General features: G+C 35.0%; 2 protein-coding genes across 2 annotated transcripts; one reads left to right on the top strand and one right to left on the bottom strand.

Annotated features, from left to right (window-relative positions):
* Window positions 1-1197: 1197 nt before the first annotated feature.
* On the top strand, window positions 1198-9710 carry LOC116307731 (glutamate receptor ionotropic, NMDA 1-like). Its single transcript, XM_031718033.2, has 6 exons — window positions 1198-2137; window positions 3725-4190; window positions 4758-4911; window positions 5970-6969; window positions 7163-7326; window positions 7711-9710. The coding sequence occupies exons 1-6, from the start codon at window positions 1727-1729 to the stop codon at window positions 8261-8263; spliced, it is 2748 nt and encodes a 915-aa protein (XP_031573893.2). The 5' UTR covers window positions 1198-1726; the 3' UTR covers window positions 8264-9710.
* Window positions 9711-10120: 410 nt separating this feature from the next.
* On the bottom strand, window positions 10121-23435 carry LOC116307732 (nonsense-mediated mRNA decay factor SMG7). Its single transcript, XM_031718034.2, has 25 exons — window positions 23370-23435; window positions 23238-23269; window positions 22180-22231; window positions 21949-22023; window positions 21442-21502; window positions 20598-20669; window positions 20157-20235; window positions 19395-19484; window positions 17339-17410; window positions 17153-17231; window positions 16747-16830; window positions 15932-16011; window positions 15592-15641; window positions 15278-15415; window positions 14737-14767; window positions 14411-14567; window positions 14098-14165; window positions 13527-13587; window positions 13131-13235; window positions 12875-12953; window positions 12637-12741; window positions 12208-12242; window positions 11757-11896; window positions 11228-11532; window positions 10121-10713 (listed from the first exon to the last, which is right to left on the bottom strand). Exons 1-25 carry the CDS (start codon window positions 23405-23407, stop codon window positions 10618-10620), a joined length of 2184 nt encoding a protein of 727 aa, XP_031573894.2. The 5' UTR covers window positions 23408-23435; the 3' UTR covers window positions 10121-10617.
* Between the last annotated feature and the right edge of the window lie 793 nt (window positions 23436-24228).

The raw sequence follows: 24228 nt of genomic DNA, 5'->3' as shown, positions 1-24228 counted from the left end.
GGATATTTGTATTTTCATACAGAATAGGGCCTCTAGCAGCATTCGATGTCGACATTATCATCATTTAGTAAATTAATTCCCTTCAACAATATCCCTTAACGTAAGATATTAAATATAGATATTAAGATATTAAATACCGTTTTTTCTACAATTAGTATCAGAGTCAACATACTCCGATGAATATATATTTTAGAGAGATATTAAACAATGTATATTATTCGTTGCAGTACAGTACATAGTTTCGACTGCTGATTAGAATACATCCTTTGGTATAATAGATATAAAAAGTAGTTCATCCACTTCATTGCTGTTGAGTCAAAATTAAAGATTCGTTAACTCATTTCCATGCATTTTGAAATTATATTGGAATTCTCTTTCGGCTTACTTTTCCTCATCTTTTCCTTATCTGTAGTCGAAGTCCTTGCTTAGAGTAGCCCTTTGTTATATCGTCATGAGAATAAGTAGATTGCGCGCCCCACTGGGTTGTTTCAATTTCCTTCCGCTTCTTCTGAATATATAGCAGTATTAAAATTCTGAAAAGTAAATCAACAATAGCGATCACATTGCAATGAAATATTTAACAAAATGAGAAAATAAAAGAGAATTCGAAACCGCAATTACACAGTTTTCAAAAATAATTAACAATCAGGTCGCAATCCCATTTTATGCTTTTCTCTTCAGAAATAAAATTTCATTTCATTTCTTTTTAATTGTTCTCTGTCCTTTTCTTTAATAATTTTTGTTTTGTTGCTCACGGTAAGCACAGTCAGGCAAACATAAAGCAGGTGCTTCGGCGAAACTGGGAGGTATTTTACTTTATCTTGGATTTATTTCAAAAGAACCGCGTTGCTAAAGATCAGAAAAGGCTTACCCATTACTGACACGAACTAATAAAATCAATCTAGCAACTCAAACCTATGAATAGTTATAGATAAATGTATGATTGTATACACAAGATACGCATCAACCGCTGCGCTTGTTTCTATTTAAGTCCTGCTGGTCCATAGGATATTACGTTTCACAACAGCAAATCATATCTCACTTTAGCCACAGCAAACCACGAAGAAAACTGCTGTGTCAGTTTTGTTTGCTGTAAAACTCGTTAACCAAAAATTGGATTTGCTCTTTCAGCTTGACAACTTATAGCTGCGTTATAAACGATGATATAACGATACGTAAAGCACTGAATGTCAAAATGTTTTTTTGATTTAAGTAGCTGATTGGCAAAATGTAATTACTACTATTACTCACTTTCTAAACAAACGAGGCGACAAGATCTGAGAAAAAGCGACTCAAAGATATAACGGAAATGAGTGAAAATGGCAGATGATGACAATGAGGGTAAAGATTTGCCGAGACTTAAGTCAGACAAGCGGAATTGAGTTTTGAAACTATCAATTCTTGACAATGAAACATGAATAACTTGACAAAGACAGCAACGCGACGATAAGAAAAGCAAGACAAGAAGAAGAAAATAAGGAAGCATCTATCTAATACTGCTAAGAAGTTGGACCTATTGACGGCTAAGAATTTCTGTCGATTGGGACGTAGTCTCGGAAGTGAATAGAACTTGAAATTTGAGCAAGAACAATTAATGCTTGAACTTTCCCAAAAATCACTTTTTTCGTATCTCAGACCCTTTTTGCAGAGGGTATAAGAGGTTGCGTGAACCGCGGACATTACATCCATCATATCCAAGGAAAGGCCAATTTGTTAATGTCTTAACATGATCAAACTATCTCTATTTTTAACTTGCCTCGTTCTTTCATCAAAATTTTTGAATGGAAGTGCCAAACCATCGGTAGATATGAATAGAACCGTAACTGTTGGAGTAATATACGGAAATCAGCCCATGCAATGGACTCGACAGCAGATGATACGAACAACACTAAACCGACTCAAGTTGAAATCGTCTCTACTCAAAGATACCGAATTTCTTTTCCACTACGTCAACGGGTCGAATTTAAGGTCAATAAACCACTGCCTTAAGCTTATGTGCGAAGAGTTACTTCCACGAGACGTTCAGGCTATTATTATTACACTTGACGATTTTGAAAGTCAACTCCTGAGTCAGTGGGCCAGTTTGATTGGCATTGCCGTTCTTGGAACTTCGAGAAATAGTGATCTTGAGAACAAGGTTAGTTGATGTTTTACCTAAAGGTAGCTTTATAGGTTCAAATATCCCAAGGATTTTTTCCAATGCCTGGGATGAATTTCCTCCATTTAATATGTCGGTATTTTATTTTTCTAATTGCTGGAAAGGAAGTTTTTTGATTATAATTTTCTTTACTCCAGACATGCTAAATGTAAATGGCCTACTTATCATTGTTCTATTATCTGCTTCCTCGAAACAAATCATTTTATGCAGATTTTCATTCCTCTTGTCGTTCTTTCGGTTGATTTTTCCAAGAAATAGTTGGGATCCTTCTTGACTAAGCAAATTTTGCATGGAGTATCTTCGGCAATTATACAGTTATTGAATTAGAGTTTTGTTTTTTTGTTTTTTTTGTGTATGTGTTTTTTTTTTTTTTTGTTTTTCTTTTGTTTTTTTTTTGTTTGTTTGCTTGTTGTTTTTGTTGTTGTTGTCGTTTTTTTTGCAACTAGTTATACTTATTTTTGTCAATATAAAGAAAGTGATTGTTACATATCTTCCAAAAGGTGTTGGTGGTAACCCAGTCTTATCTAGCTACAACTAAACATAGGTCTTGGTATACCCCTTTCAGTAGAATCTTTCTAGAGGAAAAAAAAACCTGTCAGTTTACCGAGAAGCACCCTAGAATCACTAGTTTTACTATTAAAAAAACTTTTGGTATATTGCGATTGCACTCATGAATAGAACTACGGACAAGTATCATCTTATCAAAGTCAACGTCTGGCAAATTAAAGGAATTATGAATGGATAAATGAACTTTAAGAGGGTAACACAAGACAAATATAATTTAAAAATACTTATAACACACTAAGTGGTCCTTGATTATTTCTAGAGGCGTTCAGTAGATTCACAAAGTTATTATCTTATACCTACAGGCAACCATGCTGTTTCTGTCGGTGACTTCATCTTTTGTAAACAGATTATTTCGACAGTTTGGTTTTGTTGTGCTGTAGGCGTTTTGGAGATTTTCTATTTTTTATTTCAATTATTAAAGGCTTATTTTATGATGGCTGGGCAAGCTGTATCCCTTGGGAATTGTTTTAGCTTATTAGTAGTCAATGCATGAACATTTTTTTCTTTTTTTGAAGCTTGAAGTTTTTTTTTTAGGAAGTGTTTGGGAAAACACTTTTCCCAACAAATCCTTATAAATATCTAATATTTAATGTCGCTTCTCCTATAGTCAACACTTTCTCCTTCGTTCTAACATCAAGGTGTTCTTTTCTTTTCTGGTTTAAAAGAAACAAATGCACAAAGGACCGGTGGTTTTTAATGGTTTAATTCATTTCTTTTCCTTTCTTTTCTTACCTTAATATAACTCTTCTAAAGTTTCAAATCTCAGTCTTATTAGCCATTCCAAGGTTGAGGAAACAACTGGGTCGAGTTGGCATTGCAGTGAATTGTGGGACTATTTGAGGAGACGGAATAGACATCCATATTACAAATAAATTAGCCCCACAATGCACTGCAATGCCAACTCGACCCAGTTGCTTCCTCGACATTGGAATGGCTAATACGGCCTACTATTAGATACTATTATTTAACGGTGTATACTTTTTATTCCCTATTTTGCAGAGACAGTACAAAGATTATCATTATCTTTTGCCTTCTTTCAGTGAAGAAAGCACGGTGTTGCTGAGAATTCTCACCATCTTAGGCGTCAATACGTTTGGTGTAATGAGTCGCGATGGGGATCAAGAAAGCTTAATAGCTGCATCTCATCTCAAAAATGAATCAGATAAATCATATTTAAAACCTTTTATTTTCAATCTAAGAGAGCCAAACGAAAAACACTTCAAAGTAGAAGTGATAAAAGAGCTCGTTAAATTGGAGCTCCATCCCATTAAGGTTATCGTCTGTGTATGCGACGATAGAGCCATTAAAACAATCTTGGAAGTAGCGAGAGATCTTGGGTTTCTGTCTGAGAACTACCTTTGGATTTTCACTGAAAGAATAGTAAAACACTTTCACCATATAGCCAGTAACTTGCTTCCCCAAAGAATGATCGGCATACGACTCAACGTGACGGAAGATGTCATAGGTAAGTCAATATTTGGTTAAATTAAAGTCAAATAAGCTTGTTTGCCCATGATCTGACTTGTAACGTCAATGAATAAATTGTTTTTATTGTTCAGTTAATTCTATTTACAGCTTTATCTTCAAATTGGAAAGTATTTTGAATAAAAATTAAAGGCGTTCAATCTCAAAAGTGCCCCTAAAGTGTTATGTCTAAATACCTTCCTCCCTCCGATTGTGGATGCAATGACGAAACAAGTCTACCCTCTATAGGATGTACAAGGCACGATCAAAAAAATGAACAAATAAATAAACGACCTCGCCACTGATTATGCAAAACGAAACCCACAGCAGAGGAAGTTCATACGGAAGCATTTTCCCCTAGGAAATTCTTAACATATTGCTTCCAAATTTGCTATTTCCTTATTTCAAGGCATATTAAAGAGAAAAAGAAGAACAAGAAGAAGAAGAAGAAGAAAAAAGGAATAAATTAGAAATATAAAGCCTGCGACCCCATCGCCCCTTAAATCCGCCCATATGGATAACTAATGACAAAAAATCACTATACGTTTTCGTTTGATTTGATTGCCAGCCTTAAGAGCAGCATGCCTTTTCGTGAAGATTATGGAATTAAAGTTGCAGAACAACTATAGCACAAGCAACACTTTCTTTGCTCCTTTTAGCAGCTGTAAGGAGCACGCTACAGGAAATACTTCAGGAAATGCATCGCATTACAGTGACTTCAGGTACCTACAAAAACTATCAATTGGCAATTTATTAAGCAATTATTGGGTGAGGTTGAGCATGATATCGTAAATTCGAGACCGAGGCAGTGTTATCTGCCGAAGCCGAAGGCTGAGGCAGATAACACAGCCTCGGTCTTGATATTTACGATATTATGCGATAACCGAATTCAATAATTGCTTTATTATACATTTTGTATAACATTAACATGAACATTAAATTGTAGAGACAAGAATTATGAACGCCATGATGTAGCGTGAAAAACGCAAAAATTCAGTTAATTCAAAAATATTTTTGGAATTCTTCATAAAATACATGAAAATAAGTTAAGGATTCCTTAAATAATTGTTTTGTACATAATTCTGGAAATAAATACACATAATGAATAAAATCAAAGCTACCACAGCGTGAGCTTGAATGAACTTGACATGATAAATGTATTATCTGTAGGAAAACCTACAGATAATACATTTATCATGTCGAGTTCACACAATATCGGGGATTGGCTGAGGGCTCTCGACCAATCAGATTTGAGATACTTAGTAAAATGTATAATAATTTTTATTATTACGGAAATAAATATATTCAGGATGAGCGTAGTCTGAATAGTTTTCAGCATATTTTTATTTTTAGGTTAATCTATAGTCTAGATATCTGGAGAGAAAAAAGAAACTTAAATGTTACCAACAATCCTGGGATTATGGGATTTAGTGATTGTGACTATTGACTGAGGTCAGTATGATACTCATTTTGCTCTCTCCTGATTGGCTGACGTCTTTTATATCTTAAATATTGTTTAAGGGGTCCCGGGTAGTGTGTTTATACAGTTATAGGTCAATAATTTCTCACGTTTTTCAATTGCAAATTTCGCGGAAAAGAGTAAATTAAGGAGGGCCTATATTTTCAATTAAATAATTTTCATTTAGTCATAACCCTTAAACGTCCAGTAATCCGCAAAACAATATCTGCTTGAAAAAAAAATTTAAAAATTGTTGTCAAAATTTTTCCCAAGAATTCTAGTTCGAAATGAACTTGAATTGCATTCTTTTCCCATTTGTAGGAACATTGACCAAAACAACTATGACATCATAGGAAGGTCAGCTTATCACATTAATTCAACGTCCTATCAAGTCATTGCAAACTTGTCGCCTGCAAAAGGAATGTCAATTATTGGCAAAACAAGGCTCCTTAAGGAATATCATATGGATGACATGTCAAATTCGTCACAAAACCGACTTCAAATCGTGACGATAGAACACGGCCAATACACCTATCGCGTTCAAAACGTCTATCCAAAATGTCTTTTAAAGAAATCCGATTGCAAGACCTCTGAACAGACTTGTGAAGTAGGTATTCCGTGTACAAAATATATTTCTTCAGGCAACAATACCTATCGTTCAGAAAGAATTTGTGTTGCTGGGTTAATGATTGAGCTCTTAAACCTGCTTCAAAACGACCTTCATTTCACGTTTGATATATACATAGTAAGAGATTCTAAATATGGAGGATATGACAATGCAAGTGGTACTTGGAATGGTATGATTGGTGATATTATTGCAGGTGATGCTGACCTGGCCCTCGCTACCCTCACAACGACAAGCAAACGATCTAGGGTAGTGGATTTTTCATCTCCATATGGCGAAGTTGGAATAGGTCTCCTCACCTCAGCTGTTAACGAAATGGACTCAACTATCAATCTCGACTTTCTACTTCCATTCACTTTATCAATGTGGATTGCTATCCTTGTTACTATTGTAACCGTTTGGACGCTGATTTGGGCCTTTGATAAAATAAGCGCAAAGTGGCATTTGAAAGGCCGAAAGGGTCTTACCAATAACAAGAAAAAGGCTTTGTTTCTAGAGAGCATGTCATTTGCATGGAGTACGTTTGTGCATGTTCAGGCAGGAAGGGGACTTCCTCAGAGTCATAGTGCTCGCTTTGTGGCCTTATTCTTTGCTTTTGCCACACTCATTGTAAGTTCTGGCTACACTGCCGAGCTTGCTGCCCACAAAGTCAAGGAAGAAGTTAAACAAACAATTACTGGCATATTTGATGAAAAAGTAAGTACAAAAAAATTTATGTCAGTAGCTATAGAAAAATATAGGAAATGTCATTTTGCTGTGTTCGTTTTAGCTATCGGCATAAAGTGCTGTTGTTGTTTGCTCGTTACTATGCTTTTTCTGGGACAAAGACGAATTGAGGGGAAAAAAGCGATTTTTTTTCCCGATAATTAATATGTTATGGACATTTTAGATGCTGAATCCACCGGAGAATTTCAAATACGGAACATTAAAGGATAGCAGCACTGAAGCGTTTTTCAAATTCAGCGAGGATCCTAGATTAAGACAGATTTATCAAAACATGAAAGGCAACAACGTCGATAGAGTAGAGGATGGCGTGAAAAAACTTTCGAAAGGGTAAGAAATACGAATAAATATTACTATCTTTGCAGTCTATAGCTAACTATTCATTGGAGCATGCTAGTACTGTTTTAAAAGTCAAAACCACGCCCTGTTTCTATTGTTTGGTGTACGGTTTGAATTTCGATGGAAAACCTACATTTAACCTAGATTTAAAGTTGGGGGCGACATTGATATTAACAGGGGAGAGCGGGGTTGAATTCAAAACCCGGGACAGGTTTTCTATCGAAATTCATATCTTACATAAAACAATAGAAATAGGGCGTGGTTAGATTTTAAACCAGTTAAAACGCACTTGCTCAGCCGCGGCCCTCGGTCTTGAATTTCAATGCAAACCCTCGTCCTAGCCTTTTAAAACCTTATATAATGTTCCCTTTTTAGAGAATTCCAGGTTTATATCGACGATCGGCCATACCTGGAACATTTAGTATCGTCGCGATTGAACTGTTCACTGAGAGTTGTTGATAACTCGCTTGGAATGTCTGGTTACGCTCTTGCTCTAAGGAAAAACTCCAAATGGACATTACCGTTCTCCCTTAGCATCATGAAATTCAACGATAACAATATTCTACGGGACTTGTGGGCCAAATGGTTAAAAAGGAAGTGCATAGCCAAAGAAGAGTTTGATAAAATACCCTCAGGAATGACTATTGCAAATGTCAACGGTCTATTTCTAGCGATAACTATATCGATAGCTATTGGGGTAGTCTTTTTGGTAATAGAAAATGCAATTTGTTATTTCCGAAAAACGAAACAAAAAAGTATTAATGTCATGTGTTGTCAAATGAACAGTGAGCGCAACACGTGGCCGGCGGTAACTGATTCTGTAGCAAGAGACCCATCGGTACGAGGTGTGCAGCTGCTGAGACATTGTACCAACAAAGCATTTGCTGGAAGTACCGTACTTGTTGATAATAACAAAGATAAACGTTAGCAGTTTTTGCGGATACAACATTTGATTTTCGTGGCAACATTTTAAGGAAGAGTATGTCCAAACGATCATTGGTGTCTTCTTACATGCATGCTATCATGCAGCATATATATTGCAAAGTCCATAAGTTGACATTGTAACCTGCAAAACAAATACTTGTCTCAACTTTAAAAAGTGTAATAGTCCAATAGACCCAATAGCTAGAAAATATTTGGAATAAGAGATTATGACGGAAATCAAATTGAGGAAATCTACTATTTCACATGTTGAGTAAAACTACTCCAATACTTGAAATGTTGCCACTGATGCATCAGTTATGGTTGCAAAGATGGTAAAAGATAACAAAGTGCTGCTATACAAGACACTAGGAGGAAAATGAAAGAAAAACAAAAAAATTGCTGCCCCCTCCTTATGCCCTCCCAAACAGTTAACGCATCCTCCCACCGCCAATTACTAGTGCCATACATTTAATTGTACTTAAATAATGGATATAAATCATTTGTTTAAGGTGCCTCACCTACACAGGGGGCAGAGGGAGGACACTTATCTTTCATTTTTATATAACATAACATGAGTAAGCTTGAGCCCGTCAGATACCGCACGCTGGGATGTGCGAGCTGTGCCTAACACCTAACGGTTGCTAGAAGGTCATGCGAGAGGGGAAAATGAGTTGCACTTGTTTGGCGTAATATCATATTATCATAATATCATTACCCCAAGCAACGGCAACCGTTAGGTCTACTAAGACACAGCGCGATCACTTTCCCTCTCACGTGGACGTCAAGCAACTGTTCAGTATGTGCAGGTGGTGTGCGACACGAGACACGGGAAATGATCGTCAATGGAAAAATGGGGTGTCCCGAGCTTATTTTTGAGATGATCGCTCCGGAATGACATGCGTTTGTACAATTTTGGAAGAAAAAATGGCGAAAATTAAGCTCGGTACAAAAAAAAAAAAAATCATAATTCCGAAACTAAGGAAGAAACATCTGATATTACCTATTATTCTGAAAAATATGGAGTCCCGTGCAGAATTTGAGGGTTTTGCCCTCTTGAAGTTCAAAACGTGTATGGTTCTTCAATAAAATGGTGATTATTCAGCGGTTTTTGAGTGTGCGCACATCGTGGGCTCAAATCGAATGTTCAAAAGTAGTCAGCTACCTTAAAGTGCAAATGAACCCTTTGGCAATACATTCAGTACTGGTTCTGCATAAAGTAAATAGCTGATTGGTAAAATATTTCTTGATTTGAGTGATGCGTCTCTAGGTTATGAAGGTTTATACATCCTTGGGAGCAGAGTTCTTTTTATTAACACATCCTCAGCTTTCAAAGCTTCAAAGGTTCATTATTTTCACACACAAAAAGGCGTATAGAGTGGTTATTAAACTTGTGAAATAGATATTGTACACACTTTAGTAGACTCTAAATAAAAGTGCATCTATTTGACTGACACGTTGATTCATAATTTTTATCATATAGTTAGGACAGTATGCGCGCGCTGATTGGCCCAAGACTGTTTTATTAGTGAACGGAGCACAGTGCTGCTAGATCCTGCAACCGTCTTTCTTTTTGCGTAAATAAATTCAATACCGAAATAAAATTAATAAGCATATAATAAAACGAATAAAACGGCTATTTACGTGCTCCGTTCAATATTAAAACACTTAGGAAGCGCCGTAAGCACACAAGAAGTTTGAGAACGATTCATGCTCCTCCTTACACTTCTTTCGTGCTTTAGTCACGTCCTGCGTGCTTTATAACTGAACGGAGCACGTAAAAAGCTGTTTTATTTGTTAAATATTTCACGGGTTAAATGCCTTCACTCTATCAGGAATGGTAAAAAGCAATTCAAACCAGAAATAACAGACAATGCATTTATTGAAGTGAGCTTTCTAACAATATGGCCTCAACAACGGTCACTGACAATTTTAATTCTTATTCTGAATTCTATCAAACTATTCTTTATCATGCTTCGTGGAGGTGCATAATACGAATCATGCTCGTGCTTCATTGTTGATCGTCTTACAAACCAGCGTGAGAATAGCAATAAGAATATCAGTGCTCATTACTCTAACCTGATTCTCAGAACTAGAGCAAAATGCAAACTATTCGACTATTAACAGAAGCACCATCTTGTTCTAACTGCAAATTTGATGTAAATTGAAAATGATCTGCCAAAGTTTTGCATACTTAACAGGCGGAATGAGATATTTCAAGTCAAAATATCATTGCATGGACCTCAGTAAATTTGGATTGGGATAACCCATGAGTTACTGACACCAGGATAGAAACGCCTGTCGGTTCAGTCCAGTTGCTGGTGTACTTGTTTTTAACCTTTGACACGGGCTGGTTTCTCTTCACGTTCCGTTATCTTTACGTTTCTGTTGGTCGTGAAGCAGCTGTTGCAGAGGTGACATTCCTTGGCTGGGTGAGAATTCTTGACCCCACATCGACTGAAATTCAAACAGAGGTATACAAATTACAAATTGATTGGTTTAGAATAATTTTGCTTTTACCCATATACCAGGGATCCTTTTTATGTACTACGGACAGGGAAAAGGTAGGTTTTCAAGCTTTCATTATGTAATACAGCATTCAGTATTCTTAGCATTCCTTAATGCGAAGTCCTGTTTTGTAGCCTTTCATGGAGTGGGCTTTTTACGAACGAATAAGAGTATTTTGTCTTCTTAATACTATCAATTGTTATACTTATTTCGATAAAGCTACAAGGCCGAGGACCGATAAGTATTATGGGTAAATAAATGGTATAGTACACAATTTTGAAATTAATGTGTAACACTGAAAAAAAAAACGTTTCGACTGCTTGTAACACTGAATTAATATTGAGATCTCGAGCTGCCATTTATGACAAAAACTTAACTTGTTAACTTAACTTCCTTTAAGCGATCTCAGTTTTACTTTAACAAAGTTTGTCTTTTCCCACAACTCAATCTCTTGGTCACGTACCTGCACTTGCTGCGTTGGTGCTGGGTTATTATTTGCAGCACCAATTTTCACAGGTCCCCACACTCCAGATCCCCAGTTCTCACTCAACCCAAACCCATCGAGAGGTCCTGGTGATGGTGTTGAATAGCCTGGGGGTCTGGAAGCGTCTGGAAATGTAGGGCCAACACTGCTGATTGGCTGGCATTCTCCCACCGCACCAGGTAAAGTTCCTTGGTTTAGGAATTTATGCCCTACCGGAGACTGGTCAGGATGGGGAGTTCTTTCATTTGTAAAGGGCTTTTCTGTAGGAGAAGGTGATGTCGATCCTAGATCGAGAAAACAGACGAAGAGAATGTTGACAAATATCATTTTTTTTAAACACAGCATGCATATGGCATTTAGGGTCATCAGAGACAATAAGCCTTCAATGGATCAGTTACATATAGAAAAGAAGCTTAACTCTTCTGCCTTTATGTGAAATAGACCTTTTCGGGCGTAATGTTTTCCCATTTCATTCCAGTGATAACAATTAATGTTATATTAAGCTTACCAGTAGTGCCGAAAGCAGAAGTAAGAGGTGCTTTCCAGCCAGACTGAAAAAGAGAATATTGTGGTACTTGCGGTGTAGACAAAGGTGCTCCCTGAACAGGGCCACCAATAACTCCATGACTTGCGTTATTGAAGAGAGAGCTGCAAAAACATCCAATTATTACTAAGAACTTGGTGTCTCTTTAAGTGTATGTGCGTGGCCGGGAGAAGGGGTAAAAGTTGCACAATCTGAGTGCTATACGTGTATAGCCGGATCTTTATTTACGTTTTTTCCTCATCAGCATAAAAAATTCAAGCTACAAGCAAACCGACTCCAGAAATCGAAAGAGAATGTCTTATTTAGTAACTACTGAATATTTGAGTCTTGAAAGTAATTATGTTCAGTAATTTGATTTTCCTGAGTCAAGCCTGCACCTCAGTGTGCACAATACATTGTATATCGCAAAAGTTACCTTGTCTCGGCGAAGGGTGTGGGTGACGATGCTTTCTGTTGGCATTACAAAATAATTGTACGTTAGCGAAAATACTTCATACAACAGCATACATGTATTAGTTGAAAAAGTGGGAAATCTCGAAATTTATTATTTCGTAGAGGCAGTCGTCATATTGGCTTTCCATTGTCTCTCATTTCGATACGACACTTCTCGCAACGAAAAACCTATACGAGCTAGGACAGAGCATATAACAACCAGCTGCAGCTCGATGATGAGCAATTCCTCTTCCCGAAGTACAGAGGATCGAAACTAAATAATTTCCATTTTAAACCATAAGTCATTTCCTTCAGGGAATGTTCGAGTATCAAACAAACTAAGAATCTTATTCCCAAGAAAATGAAATGCACGTGTGAGCATGGGAAGATAACTAAACAGATGAGCGATTACCTGAGGTAAAAACGTAGGGGTTGGGAGAGAGGGCAACTTTTGTCCAGCTATATCCAGATCTACTTCCCCTGGTAACCTTGTTGCGATCTCCTGAAGGCTGAAACTCTGTTAACAGTAAGTGAGTAACAAATTGAGAGCACGATAATTTTACTGAGGTATACGTAATGTCTCTCTTTGGCTTACGCTGAATATGCACTGTAACCTACTGCACTGCCAGGAGCAAAGCATTATTACTCACGTTTTCAGATGTACTTGATTCAATGCGAGGAGAAAATTTGGAAAGTCCTGTTGCTACATCTTCAACTTTGGACAAGATTCTGTGGTTCGGCAAATCGTAATAAATATGTCTTAATTAACAGACTAAATAGATGTGTCAAAATTACCATTATTTCTATACCAATCTTTTCATCACAAAACACTATCATCCAATGATATCAGATATTTTAGTCCATATTTTGTTCCATTTTAAACTAATTAAATATATGTTAGCATACCTGGGTGAATGGCTAGACAGTTTATTACCAAACTGAAGGAGGCGGTATACCCTATGCATATGTTCATTCTCCACCTGTGTTTTCTTCGTTGTATAATTGAGCTTTCTGGGTACAATAAATATAACACAGAACACCTTCAGTTACTGTTTACTTGCCTGGGTGTATGCTTTCATATTGAGCCAGAGGGAAGAAGGCGTGAGCACATAAATTCCATCAAATTACAGTCCTCGTATGGCAATATTGTAGGTTTTATATCCCAGAAGAGAAGCGCGTGCTTTGGAAAGCGGTCTTTGATTTACAGGCTAATGGTTTTTTGGGGTAAGTTTATTACAGGAGAAAGTCCTTCCAATATTATTATACAGTGTAGTATTGTATATTGTAGTATGGTTTTCTTACTTGTGGAATGAGTTCAAGGGAATGAAGGCATGTAATTCCCAGTCTTCATAAAGTGGAGTATCTGAGGAATCAAAGTTACATATAAGAATATAGCTAAGAATCTGGAATAAAACAACAATAACTTGTTGATGGGTGTTCACACAGCTATCCTAAACCAACAGTCCATGGGTAGGGATGCAGGGAGCTGATGGACAGAAACAAACAAACATTAACACAGACAGCAATAATTGCTGAAAGCACACAGACAGGCAGACAGGTTAGCACAGTGAGAGGCGGAGTTACAAAGACTCAGTATTCACTTGATTGACAAGTTCAACTTTTTATTTTATTTTTATTTGAAATGTGATCCATCATTCAATGTTACGAACCCTCAAGTAAGTAAGGGCTCAGCTAACTCATAAATTACATTGATGGAATTTCATGGATATGATGAGTGTTACATAGGGAGGAAAACTGGTCTAATCAAAGAAAACCCTTGAAACAAAAAAAAATCATTGTTTTCAGGAATATTTGTAGGCCTAGTCAAAGCAGAAAGTGGATAAATCATGCACTTAGAACTTTCTTTGCTTACCTGGTATGTCGATATGGAAGTTTTCACAACTCAGTTGGTTCAAAAGCAATGCAAACTTGTCCCATGCACTGAGAAACAAACAAAAAAATGACAGCATAGGTTTAGTTTTTAGTCAATTCTGTTAACTGGAAGTCCCGTAGGTAGGATTACATTTGTTTCAGTTATCACATACAACTAGCAAGATATTGGCCTGCATGCACAGCCACTTCTATTTGCCTGTCTTAACCACAGCTAAAGTTGCAGGCTACAGTACATGACCATTTCCTTCACGGATTGTGATGGGACAGTGTAGTTATCTAGGTACAAAACTTACACTCCAGATTTGATAGTATCCTCTCTCCAGGCACTAGATGCATTACCAGCAATCCATTGGCAAAACACACTAAGGTAGACCAGGGTTTGGCTTGGTAGAGGATGATCATTGTTGGTTTGGTTAGTTAGGTGGGCTAGCACAGCATTGAAGAAATTGACTAGAAGTTAAAAATATATTAAATATACAATGAGTACACACTAATGCAATAATTAAGTGTTTTTTTAATAAAAAGCAAATAATAGTAGTAAATATATATGTACAATAAATTATAGATTACATTTTATGGCTTGAAAATATGAGTTAAATCTATTAGCACTAAAACATACCTGCAAATTCTAGAGCCAGCTGAAAACCATCCTACAAACAACAAGAAGAAAAAAGAAATAATGTCAGAAGATATTAATTTTTTTCACTGTACTTAACAAATTGACATCAGTTAATGTGTCTGTCCTCTTATTGATGATAAATTCTGTCATCACATTGTCAAAGTAGTGTGGATCCACGAGGTGTAGCCAATACATTTACCAAGAAATTCGTAAGTTAAATTGTAAAAAAAACAGAATTGAAGGAATCTGAGACCACAGGGAGACCAATTTAGATAAAAGTACAATAAATTCAATAGAAGCTAACAAGAAAGTCTGCTAAAATAAAATAATAGAAAAGAGCAGAAAAATCAAGCAAAAACTCATTATAGTTTTCATTTTTTTCACACAATTTTGTTGTGCTAATATATAAATCCACAATCCACTTAATTATCAACCACAAAAACAATTCTAAAGTTTAAGTCTACTTGTCATTGTTATTGCTTGATAATCTGTCATGTGTCTTTGTTTAATGGATGTCATGTTTCATGCCTTTTTACTGTACCTCATCATCTTTGCCGATATAATCAAACTCCTCCAAATCATCTACTCCACTTGATTTAATGTGATACAAACTAAACAAAGTAATGGCCGCTAAATGAATGTAATCATCTAGCTTCAATGCATCTTGCTGGAGTAGAAACTAAAAACATTCAAATATGTAAATTTAATATTAGCAAGAATTATACTGTGAGTATTTCAAGTGTAATGCTTCAAAAAAGAAAAGAAAGTGTAATGCTTCAAAAAAGAAAAGAAAAAAAAAAGGAAAGAAAAAAGAAAAGAATGAGAGAATGAAAGAAACTGTGAGAAAAATCTTACTTTGAAACCCTCAACTATGGTATTCTTCAGCTGTCTTGCTTCACTCAAATCTGCAACATAATGAAAAGTTTAAAAAGTTCCAACAATCCCTTATTCCAATGGCAAAAACCAAAGTAAATGTTTAATATTCTAAAAACATATGCCTTTTTGGCTATACAACACTTAAATTGTGCTTCTATTTTGTGTCACACCAGAGCTGTTACAAATTATACACTCAGTAAGATAAATTTTTTTGGTGCTTTGATTATTAATTAAAACAACTTGTACCTCTTATTCATTTTTTAGGAGCTTCTTTGCTTGCAAATCTTAAGCAGTTATAAAGCTTATGGCCATTACTCACCCTGATCAAGATATATGTGTCCATGAAACTTGAGGAACAGGTGGAAAAATTCTGCATTAGAGATGCCATCTGTGCTGGAACTATTTGTAACATCAAGAAGATTTATTACCACAAAAGAATTTAAAACAACAAACAGTTGTTTTTACTTATAATGATGACACAGCTTTATAATCTCTGTTTAATTGAAGCAAAGATAATAATACAATGATGAAGCTATGAAAAGATGCTGTAAAAACTATATTGAATGATCCTGTTCAAAAAACATTTGAAATAAACTTTGTTTTCATGCACAATCAGAATTATAATAATCTTGGCCATAAGGTAAATTAATTGAGACATTTTAAATATAAGCATATTATTGAATGGCATCTTCATGCATTCTCTGTTATGATACTTCATCAATCTTAATTAAGCTAGCTACATAAATATATACATATTTGTCTTTCAAATTCAATAATAAAAATGTCTTAAAAATGTCTGGGCTACAGAGGTGTTGAAGGTGCAAGGGAGTGAAAGCAACCCCTAAGTGCAAGTGTTAATCCTTTGAATTCACCAAATTGATGAGAGGCCTATATTTTATCACAGAACTACAATTTGATCCTGACCTTCTGATTGCATGGCTAAAAAACGAAGACTAGCGTCCAAAACGTCAGTTCATCTTTTCACGGTGTATAATTTACCCTTTTATCATTACTGTTTCATTAGAAATGCCAACGCAGCTCACACTAGTTTTTAGCTGGTTATCTTTTTATAATCGTCTCATTAATATTAGCAACTAAGTGTACATTTATTATTTTGTCCCAATAATACATTACATTGTACTGTTCTTGGAGCATATTTTGGTGAATATCTTGTGAAGATTGGTTGATGCAGCAGGAAACTGGTTTTTTACTGCAATACTACAATTCAAACAAAAAAAAACATTTCATTTCACAATAACTTACAAATTTCTCTCATGCTGATTGGTTATTTTTTTATCATTAATAAGAGGACAGACAGATAAAGCTGATGTAAACGAGAACGAGTGCGGATCCACAAGGCATAGCCAAGTGGATCCACATACTACTTTGACAATGTGATTGATTGATCCTGTATTAAAAAACTGATGTCTATTTGTTAAACTTATGATGAATAAAATTGAGGGGAGAAAAACATATATGTTTTATATAATTATGAAATTATGATAGAATGATTATTTGTAAAAATATTTAAAAAATATACCTTCTACAGTAGAAATAAACAGTCCCAAGTTGGTCTCCTTTGGCACTTGCTAGAATGGCTAGTTGGTTGTATGGCTGACCTAAAAACATGGCATGGTCATAATTAATATTATTCAGAAGCTGACTAATTGCTGTAAATAATAATCAAGCAAATATACTGCTAAATATTTTCAAACAAATAACTCACCATTAGAAGGCACAAGGACCAGTGCATGTCTGTAAAACAATTCAGCCTGACTGGAATCATCACAATACCTGGCTAAAGAAACATTAAAAGACATTTCATTTTTTTCATTTTACTAAATCACCCAAAGACATGTATTTATTTAATTTAATTTATTCATTTATTACATCCATTTTGAAATCACAAGCAAATCCTGCAATCTGATTGGTTCCCTGCAGCAGTGATTTCAGCATAAATTGCACGATTTTGAGCTCTAAATTGCACGATTTTGCACATCAACTGATATGAACCAATCACAGGAGAGACATGTCATTTTCTAGCCAATTATATCAAGGAATCCATCTGAGTATTGAGCTCACCGCTTCTTGCGAAAAAAAAAAAGTCACGGCTCAAAAAAAAATCTTCTAGAGAACGATTTTACCGTCAAAAGCCTTAAAAAAGACTTAAAAAGCCGTAAAAAGGACTTAAAAAGACCAACTGATCACTTAAAATCGTCAAAAGCATCTTTGTAAAGTAACTGCTTAAGTAAGTTGAAGATATTACAGCGAAAAGCAGTGGGAGAAAATGCAGTCGGCATCTTTTGAATGTGACTTCTTGGCGATTGATCGTGGAAAGTGGTTTCCTTTTCAATCTTTAAAGCATAACAACACATTGAAAATACAGTCATTAAAAGAAGCTTTTCTTAAGAGGAAGATTTTTGCTGAGCTACGTGACTTCTTAAGGACAACCGAAGGACTAAACAACCTTTGATTTTTGCTGTTTTGTTGGCACAAGTGTGATCTAAACATGTTGAACAGAAATCGTAAAAATACAAGCAGTGAGCATTGGCTGTATGGACAACAGCCAGTTCATTACAACCCTTTTGGGCAGGATTGTCTTGCTATTTAATGTAAGTAAATGTTTCTTAATTTGTAAACCTTTTGGTCCTATATAAATTCATTTTAGTTTTGGATTGAAAGTGTTGGTTTTCAAAATGAGAATCATTGCTCGATCAGTATAAACAAGTTCTCTTGACAGCATGTTTGGGTCGACTGCTTTTAGATCGTAAGTCATGTCAGTTTAACTGGAAAAAACGTCTTTTTCAAAAAAGATTTCAAAATGGATATAATAAAGTGGTAATTGAACTTCGTGTCGTGCAATTTTGGTCTGAAATCAAACTTGCAATTACAAATCGCACTCCCGCTACACGGTCATGCGATTTTGTAATCGCGCGTTTGATTTCAGACCAAATTGCACTCCACTCAGTTCAATTACCATTATTAATGCATTCAAGACATAATTATAAGCTAATATATTTTCTGCTCAATTTTCTATTTTATTTTTAAGTAGTTGTAAAAAAGATATCAGGTACATTTGATCATATTCACATGAAAATTTGCACCATATAAGTATTAAATTAATAATAATAATGAGTATTAATAATATGAAATAGAAGAATTGTGATACTAATTGATATTTCACTTGTTATCATTAATGCAATTTAATTGTAACTTCTGCATGCATGTTTGATAACTATTTATTAAATACAAAATGATTCGAAGTTGAGGATTAATAAAATCATGCTTTTCAAAAACTTAAAGTTGTCGTTATTTTTTATTAACTACTACAAGATACTAAGGCCCTGTCCACACGTACGTGGAAATTTTTGTATCCACAATTTTTGTTTTCGGATACGAAAATGTTCGCGTCCACACGCAGTGTATTCAAATCGCTTTCAAACCGTTTTTTCTGTCCACATGTATCAAAAAATTTCTTGATCCGCCCTGATGCACCCTATTGCCTAGCCCCTTTGAAGGATAGTTTTTCTATTGAGCATGCGCAAAATCGTGTTTACGTCATGGTATTCGAAAATTGGCAGATACGATCGTCCAAACGTCGGAGCGTATTTGAAAATTTCCACTCTGGAGACCGTTTTCGAAAATTTCCGGATATGGATACAAAAATTTGCGGACACGTGTGGATGCAACCCGTATCCGCAAAAAAAATTGCGGATACAAAAATGTCTGGATACGTGTGGACAGGGCCTAAATAAATCAATAATTAATTTCCTATTCCTTACCTATATCTCCTAAATGAACCAAGCAGTCTTGACACACATAGTAACATGATTGAGTGTGAGGTTTCTTATTTAGATTATCAACATTTCCATCTGAAGTGAAACAAAATATTAATTATTTTACCTAATACATGTATTTTTTCTGGCACTTCACCTGATTTCTCACTACATGTAAATACCAAAATATAAGCAAGCATTTCAGCCTGACTTGGTAAAATAATAGTCATGATTCTTTTATGCAAGTTTTTACTTTAACCCAGCCTCAGTTTTGGTGAATTATGTCTCTTGCTCAATCAATAGATTATTATTAGTATTAATAATATTAAAATTAGTAATTTTACTTAAGTGAATCTAATATACACAGTATGCTTATTGGTTAGAATTTACATCTTATGCTGTTATATTCACCTACAGGTGAATATAACTTGCATGCTTGTTTTTCAATGTGTGCCTCTTGCAGAGATAAATAAAATTAGAAAAAATAAATAAATGAAACTGTCTCTCCGTTATTTATTAAATCCACTAGTTTAAGAAATACTATTTACCTCAGTCGCCTTGCCACTTGAAGGCATCTCAGTAAATATTCCCGGATATTCACTTTGCCTTCAGTGAATAATCATTAAATGCTGTATTATTAATCTTAGCGATAATTTATTGATTGACCAAGACTGAGGCTGGGTTACAGTAATTTTTTTTTTGTCAGAAAGTGCATGTATTTGACATCAACAGTTAACCCTTGGCATACAAGGTGTACCCTTAGTGTACCTTCTAAGATGCCAAGGTGAGAGGACTTTGTGTGTCCCGGAAGATCAAGATTGTAATGAAGGCAAAATTCTTGCAAGAGCTAAAGAAACAATAAACAAAATAAAGAGTACAACATGAGAAAACCAAAACATACAATGTTTAGAAACTTCAGATATATACTGTATATGATAAAAATATCGCATTGTTGTATTCATGGAAATTCTATTAAAAGAGGCTATAATTGGTAAAAAGTTTGCTATAATGAAAGTTACCCATTTCAGTGTTGCCTTCAACGTTATCAAATAAATATAATTAGCAATTTCCAATTTTTACAGTCATGTATGGGCCTGCAGCAATGCAGCAAAAAAAACATATTTCATTGCAAAACAATCAAAATTACAATTTACATATTTTTGATCCCAATTTGAGAAATGTGTAAAGGATTTAATGTATAGTTCATACCTGAATATAAAAGCCACTGGCTGCTTCAAGAAATAACGATAAAACAGCCTGTATCTCACTTGACTTTGAGCCCTGGTCATACAAAATATTTGATACCATCATATGAATCGTATCTGCCTGGGAGCGCGCTCTTAAAAAAACCTTCAGGAAAATGGTGTGAGCAGGGCCGTACGAACCCGTATGGCCCTGCTCGGAGCTGCGCGCTTTCAATCTTTAGCTTTTATTTACTATTTCTTTCTTTTATTTTGTTAATTTTCTTTTCGTGAGGGTCATATGATAAAATGCTTATTGACTGAGTTAGGTTGGCCCGTACGGGAAAATATTTGGCTCTCAGTCATTGGTACAGACCTTGGTCCGTACGGTATCACCTCAAGCCAAATAAATAAATGAATAAATAATGATTCAATAAATAAAAACCTTAGTGGATAAAAGGAAGTGTCCATATCTCTAGATGAGATTAGCATTTCAAACCATCATGTACATAATCATGAACAATAAACAACTTGTTTACAATATGTGAAAAAAATAACAACTTTGAATAATTTCTGACTACTCTCATGACAATTTGTGAGTGTCCTGGTAAATATTTAATGTGCCTGACATTGTTAATAGTTTTTTTTAAAACAAATCGGAGGAATAGGTTTCTATATTTTCTAAATTTATGTTTGTTGGTCACATTGCATAAGCCTAAAGTACAAAAAAACTGTCTTTAGATAAATAGAATTGGTTAAAAATCAATTTGCTTGCAGAAGTGTTGTGAATGAATGCAGGCAAACCTGTACTATATTTTACATTTTATTCTATTTTTTAATATTTAAAAAATCCCCTTAGAATGGTACAGTACCTTATTATCTTTTGTTTGATGTCTTAAGAAATCGATCTGGCTTTTAAATGAATAATTCCATCTAGAAAAAAATATTATGGACATTAAAGAGAATTGTTTAAATTCAACGATGTACTGTACATGTATATTGACTCTACAATTCTGATATAATCATGTATAGTTTAATAAACGGCCAGGAGTGTTTTATCAGCTAGGTTTAAAACCACGAGATGTAGCCGAGTGATTTTAGACCTGATAACACACAATCTGCATGTTGATTAAACAACTTCGAAATTCATGCATAATAATTAAAGAGCATTTAGGGTCCTTATTTGTGACATGCTCTAGTACTCTTTTGGTCCTTTATAAAGATTTCAAAATCTTTGTATAAAGCTTTCCACGTTGATATAAAAATCCATGCATGTTATGGATTTGAAGGGGTCTTAATGCTTATTAATTATTCATTAATTTTGAAATAAATATACAGGTAATAACAAACCATAATTATGTATATAAATAGTTGCTTACAAGTCTTGTTCTACTTTCTTATCCAGGGCAAACTCCAGGTCATTCAACAGGATATTCTTGTATAAATCCTGTAGCCTTTTGGAAAAAATGAAATTATGGATAAATTTTGAAGCTGAATATTTTGTGATTTTAGAACTGATGAATTCACAACTTTTTATAATAAAGCAAGAATTTATCGAAAAAAGGGTCATTGTTGGTTGATAAACTAAAACAGTTCAAACTATGTCATACATCTGCCTTGAAGACCATCCTGAACTGCCCACATTGAAGTCCTCAAAACTACCTGGAAATAAAAGGTTCAGTCTAGCTTTTTGAAGTATATAAAGTATATAAAGTATAAAGTAATATAAAAATATTAAGATTCATTTCAATTTTGTGTACATGTATGTATGATTCTTTACTTCATTCATTCATTTAATCAATTGTACATTTCCTAATTCATTTGTTTAATGTGAATCAGTCATCCATTGTTACAAATACATTTGTTCAATACAGCATGTCATTCATTCATTCATTCACTCATTCATTTGCTCATTCACTCATTCATTTGCTCATTGCTCAATCATCAATAACATTAAATTATTCATTTTTGCTTTGCTGAAAAGAAAGAGAAGAAAGGGGAGGGTAGGGGCAGTTGTTTGCTAAGAATGAAGATCAAATCTATTCAATAGAGGCCTTGCACCATCACATGATGACAGCCATGACAGGAAGCACAACAATAGTCTTTCCCTCCCCCCCTCTCCTGGGGAAACTGAATTTATTGTTATTCAAATCAGAGTAGACCAGATTCATTTGTTCCTGCCCCCTGCCGTGGCTGCCATCACATGATGGTGCTAAGCCTCTTTAGTAACATATATTACTGTAGCTTGTTATATTTATGGGCAATGTAAAGAAACTAGCAAAAACGAAATTGAAATTATTTTAAAGAAAAACACTAAATGTTGTAGGTTACAAAGAAATATTAAAGATGTTAAAAAAAAAACAAGTAGAATTAATTCCAATGAATGAAACAACTCAATCCCCCTAAAATTACAATGGTGACTCAAAATTAGTTAAGCTTATCCTTAACTTTCTTTAAAAACTACCTTACACGAATGGTTGAAGATTACTTATACGCTTATAATGGAGATTATTTCTAAAATGCAAAACTTTCTGTGCCACATCTATGCCTGCAATATTGATTATTCATAGGCTATCCATGGAAGATTGCAGGAGAAATACCAATCCCGAAGTCTATTGTTGACGCAATTCTAGAAAAATTATTTGCAGTCCACTTGTAAACAACTTACCTTTCAAGCTCGCCCGAAGCACTTCTGCTTGTCTACACGAAGAAAAGTAAATCATTAACCCATGTAAGCATTAAATATTCTATTTTAAAGGTTATTTTACTATTTATACCTTCGATTTGAGCATAAACAAACCTTAAAGCTTGAGGTCCCGGACAAACAACAGCCGCCATGATAAAACCTTCATCTTGCTGTATTGTACTCACACTGCGCACCGCTGATCTTGGTATCGCGGGCATAATAGCACAGGTAACCCGCCACATACATACCTAATGACTCTGCCTAATCCCCAGAGGGAACGCCCGCCCCTTTTTGATTGGAGTCCCCAACCCCTAGGGGGAAGGAACTGAATGACTTTTATTTTTGTCACTTAAGCTAATTATAATTAGTTTCTTTTGTATAAAAAGAAATTTGTGAGGACGTGCAAAGCCTGAAAAACGAAGGCAAAGCGAAGTATGATAAGTTTATTTTTCAAAATCGTGTTCCTTATATCGTTGCTCTAAATGAGTACTGTATAGTCATATATATAACAAATACGAATGCAACCAGGTATCGTGAAATATTTCAACTAACTATCGCGTGCCAAAAATACGGAGTTTATGATTCAGCTTTCACGACCCTGCCTCTCCCGTATGTCGCACCTTCACGTACCTTTGACCTCTATGACGTTATCGGTTATCGTATCTCTTTATGCGTGAAAAATACAATTTACACCTTATATTATCGAATCCTAGTAAATGTGTATTCGCTACAAAAAAATAGCTTTCATGAAATTTTCGAGAAGAGTAAAAGGTAAAAAAAGAAAAAGAAAAAATGCAAATTGTTTTAAATAAATTTTGCTGCTCTGTGTATTCCCTTTTTCGTCCAAGGAAAAAAATAATTTCATCATACGGCGGTAGCCTTTAAAATTACTATATATGAAATCACGAATCATTTCAGCCTTTTTCAAACCATCAGTTAGTTAAATATTTGATGTCGTTGTTACTGGTATTCT

This window comes from Actinia tenebrosa, unplaced genomic scaffold (assembly GCF_029948245.1).
Source record: "Actinia tenebrosa isolate PJP-AT-01 unplaced genomic scaffold, QUT_ActTen_1.0 PGA_scaffold9__36_contigs__length_13948895, whole genome shotgun sequence".
Classification (NCBI taxonomy): Eukaryota; Metazoa; Cnidaria; class Anthozoa; order Actiniaria; family Actiniidae; genus Actinia; species Actinia tenebrosa.
The sequence above is the reverse complement of the archived record's forward strand: the minus strand, read 5'-3'. Positions and strand labels throughout refer to the sequence as shown.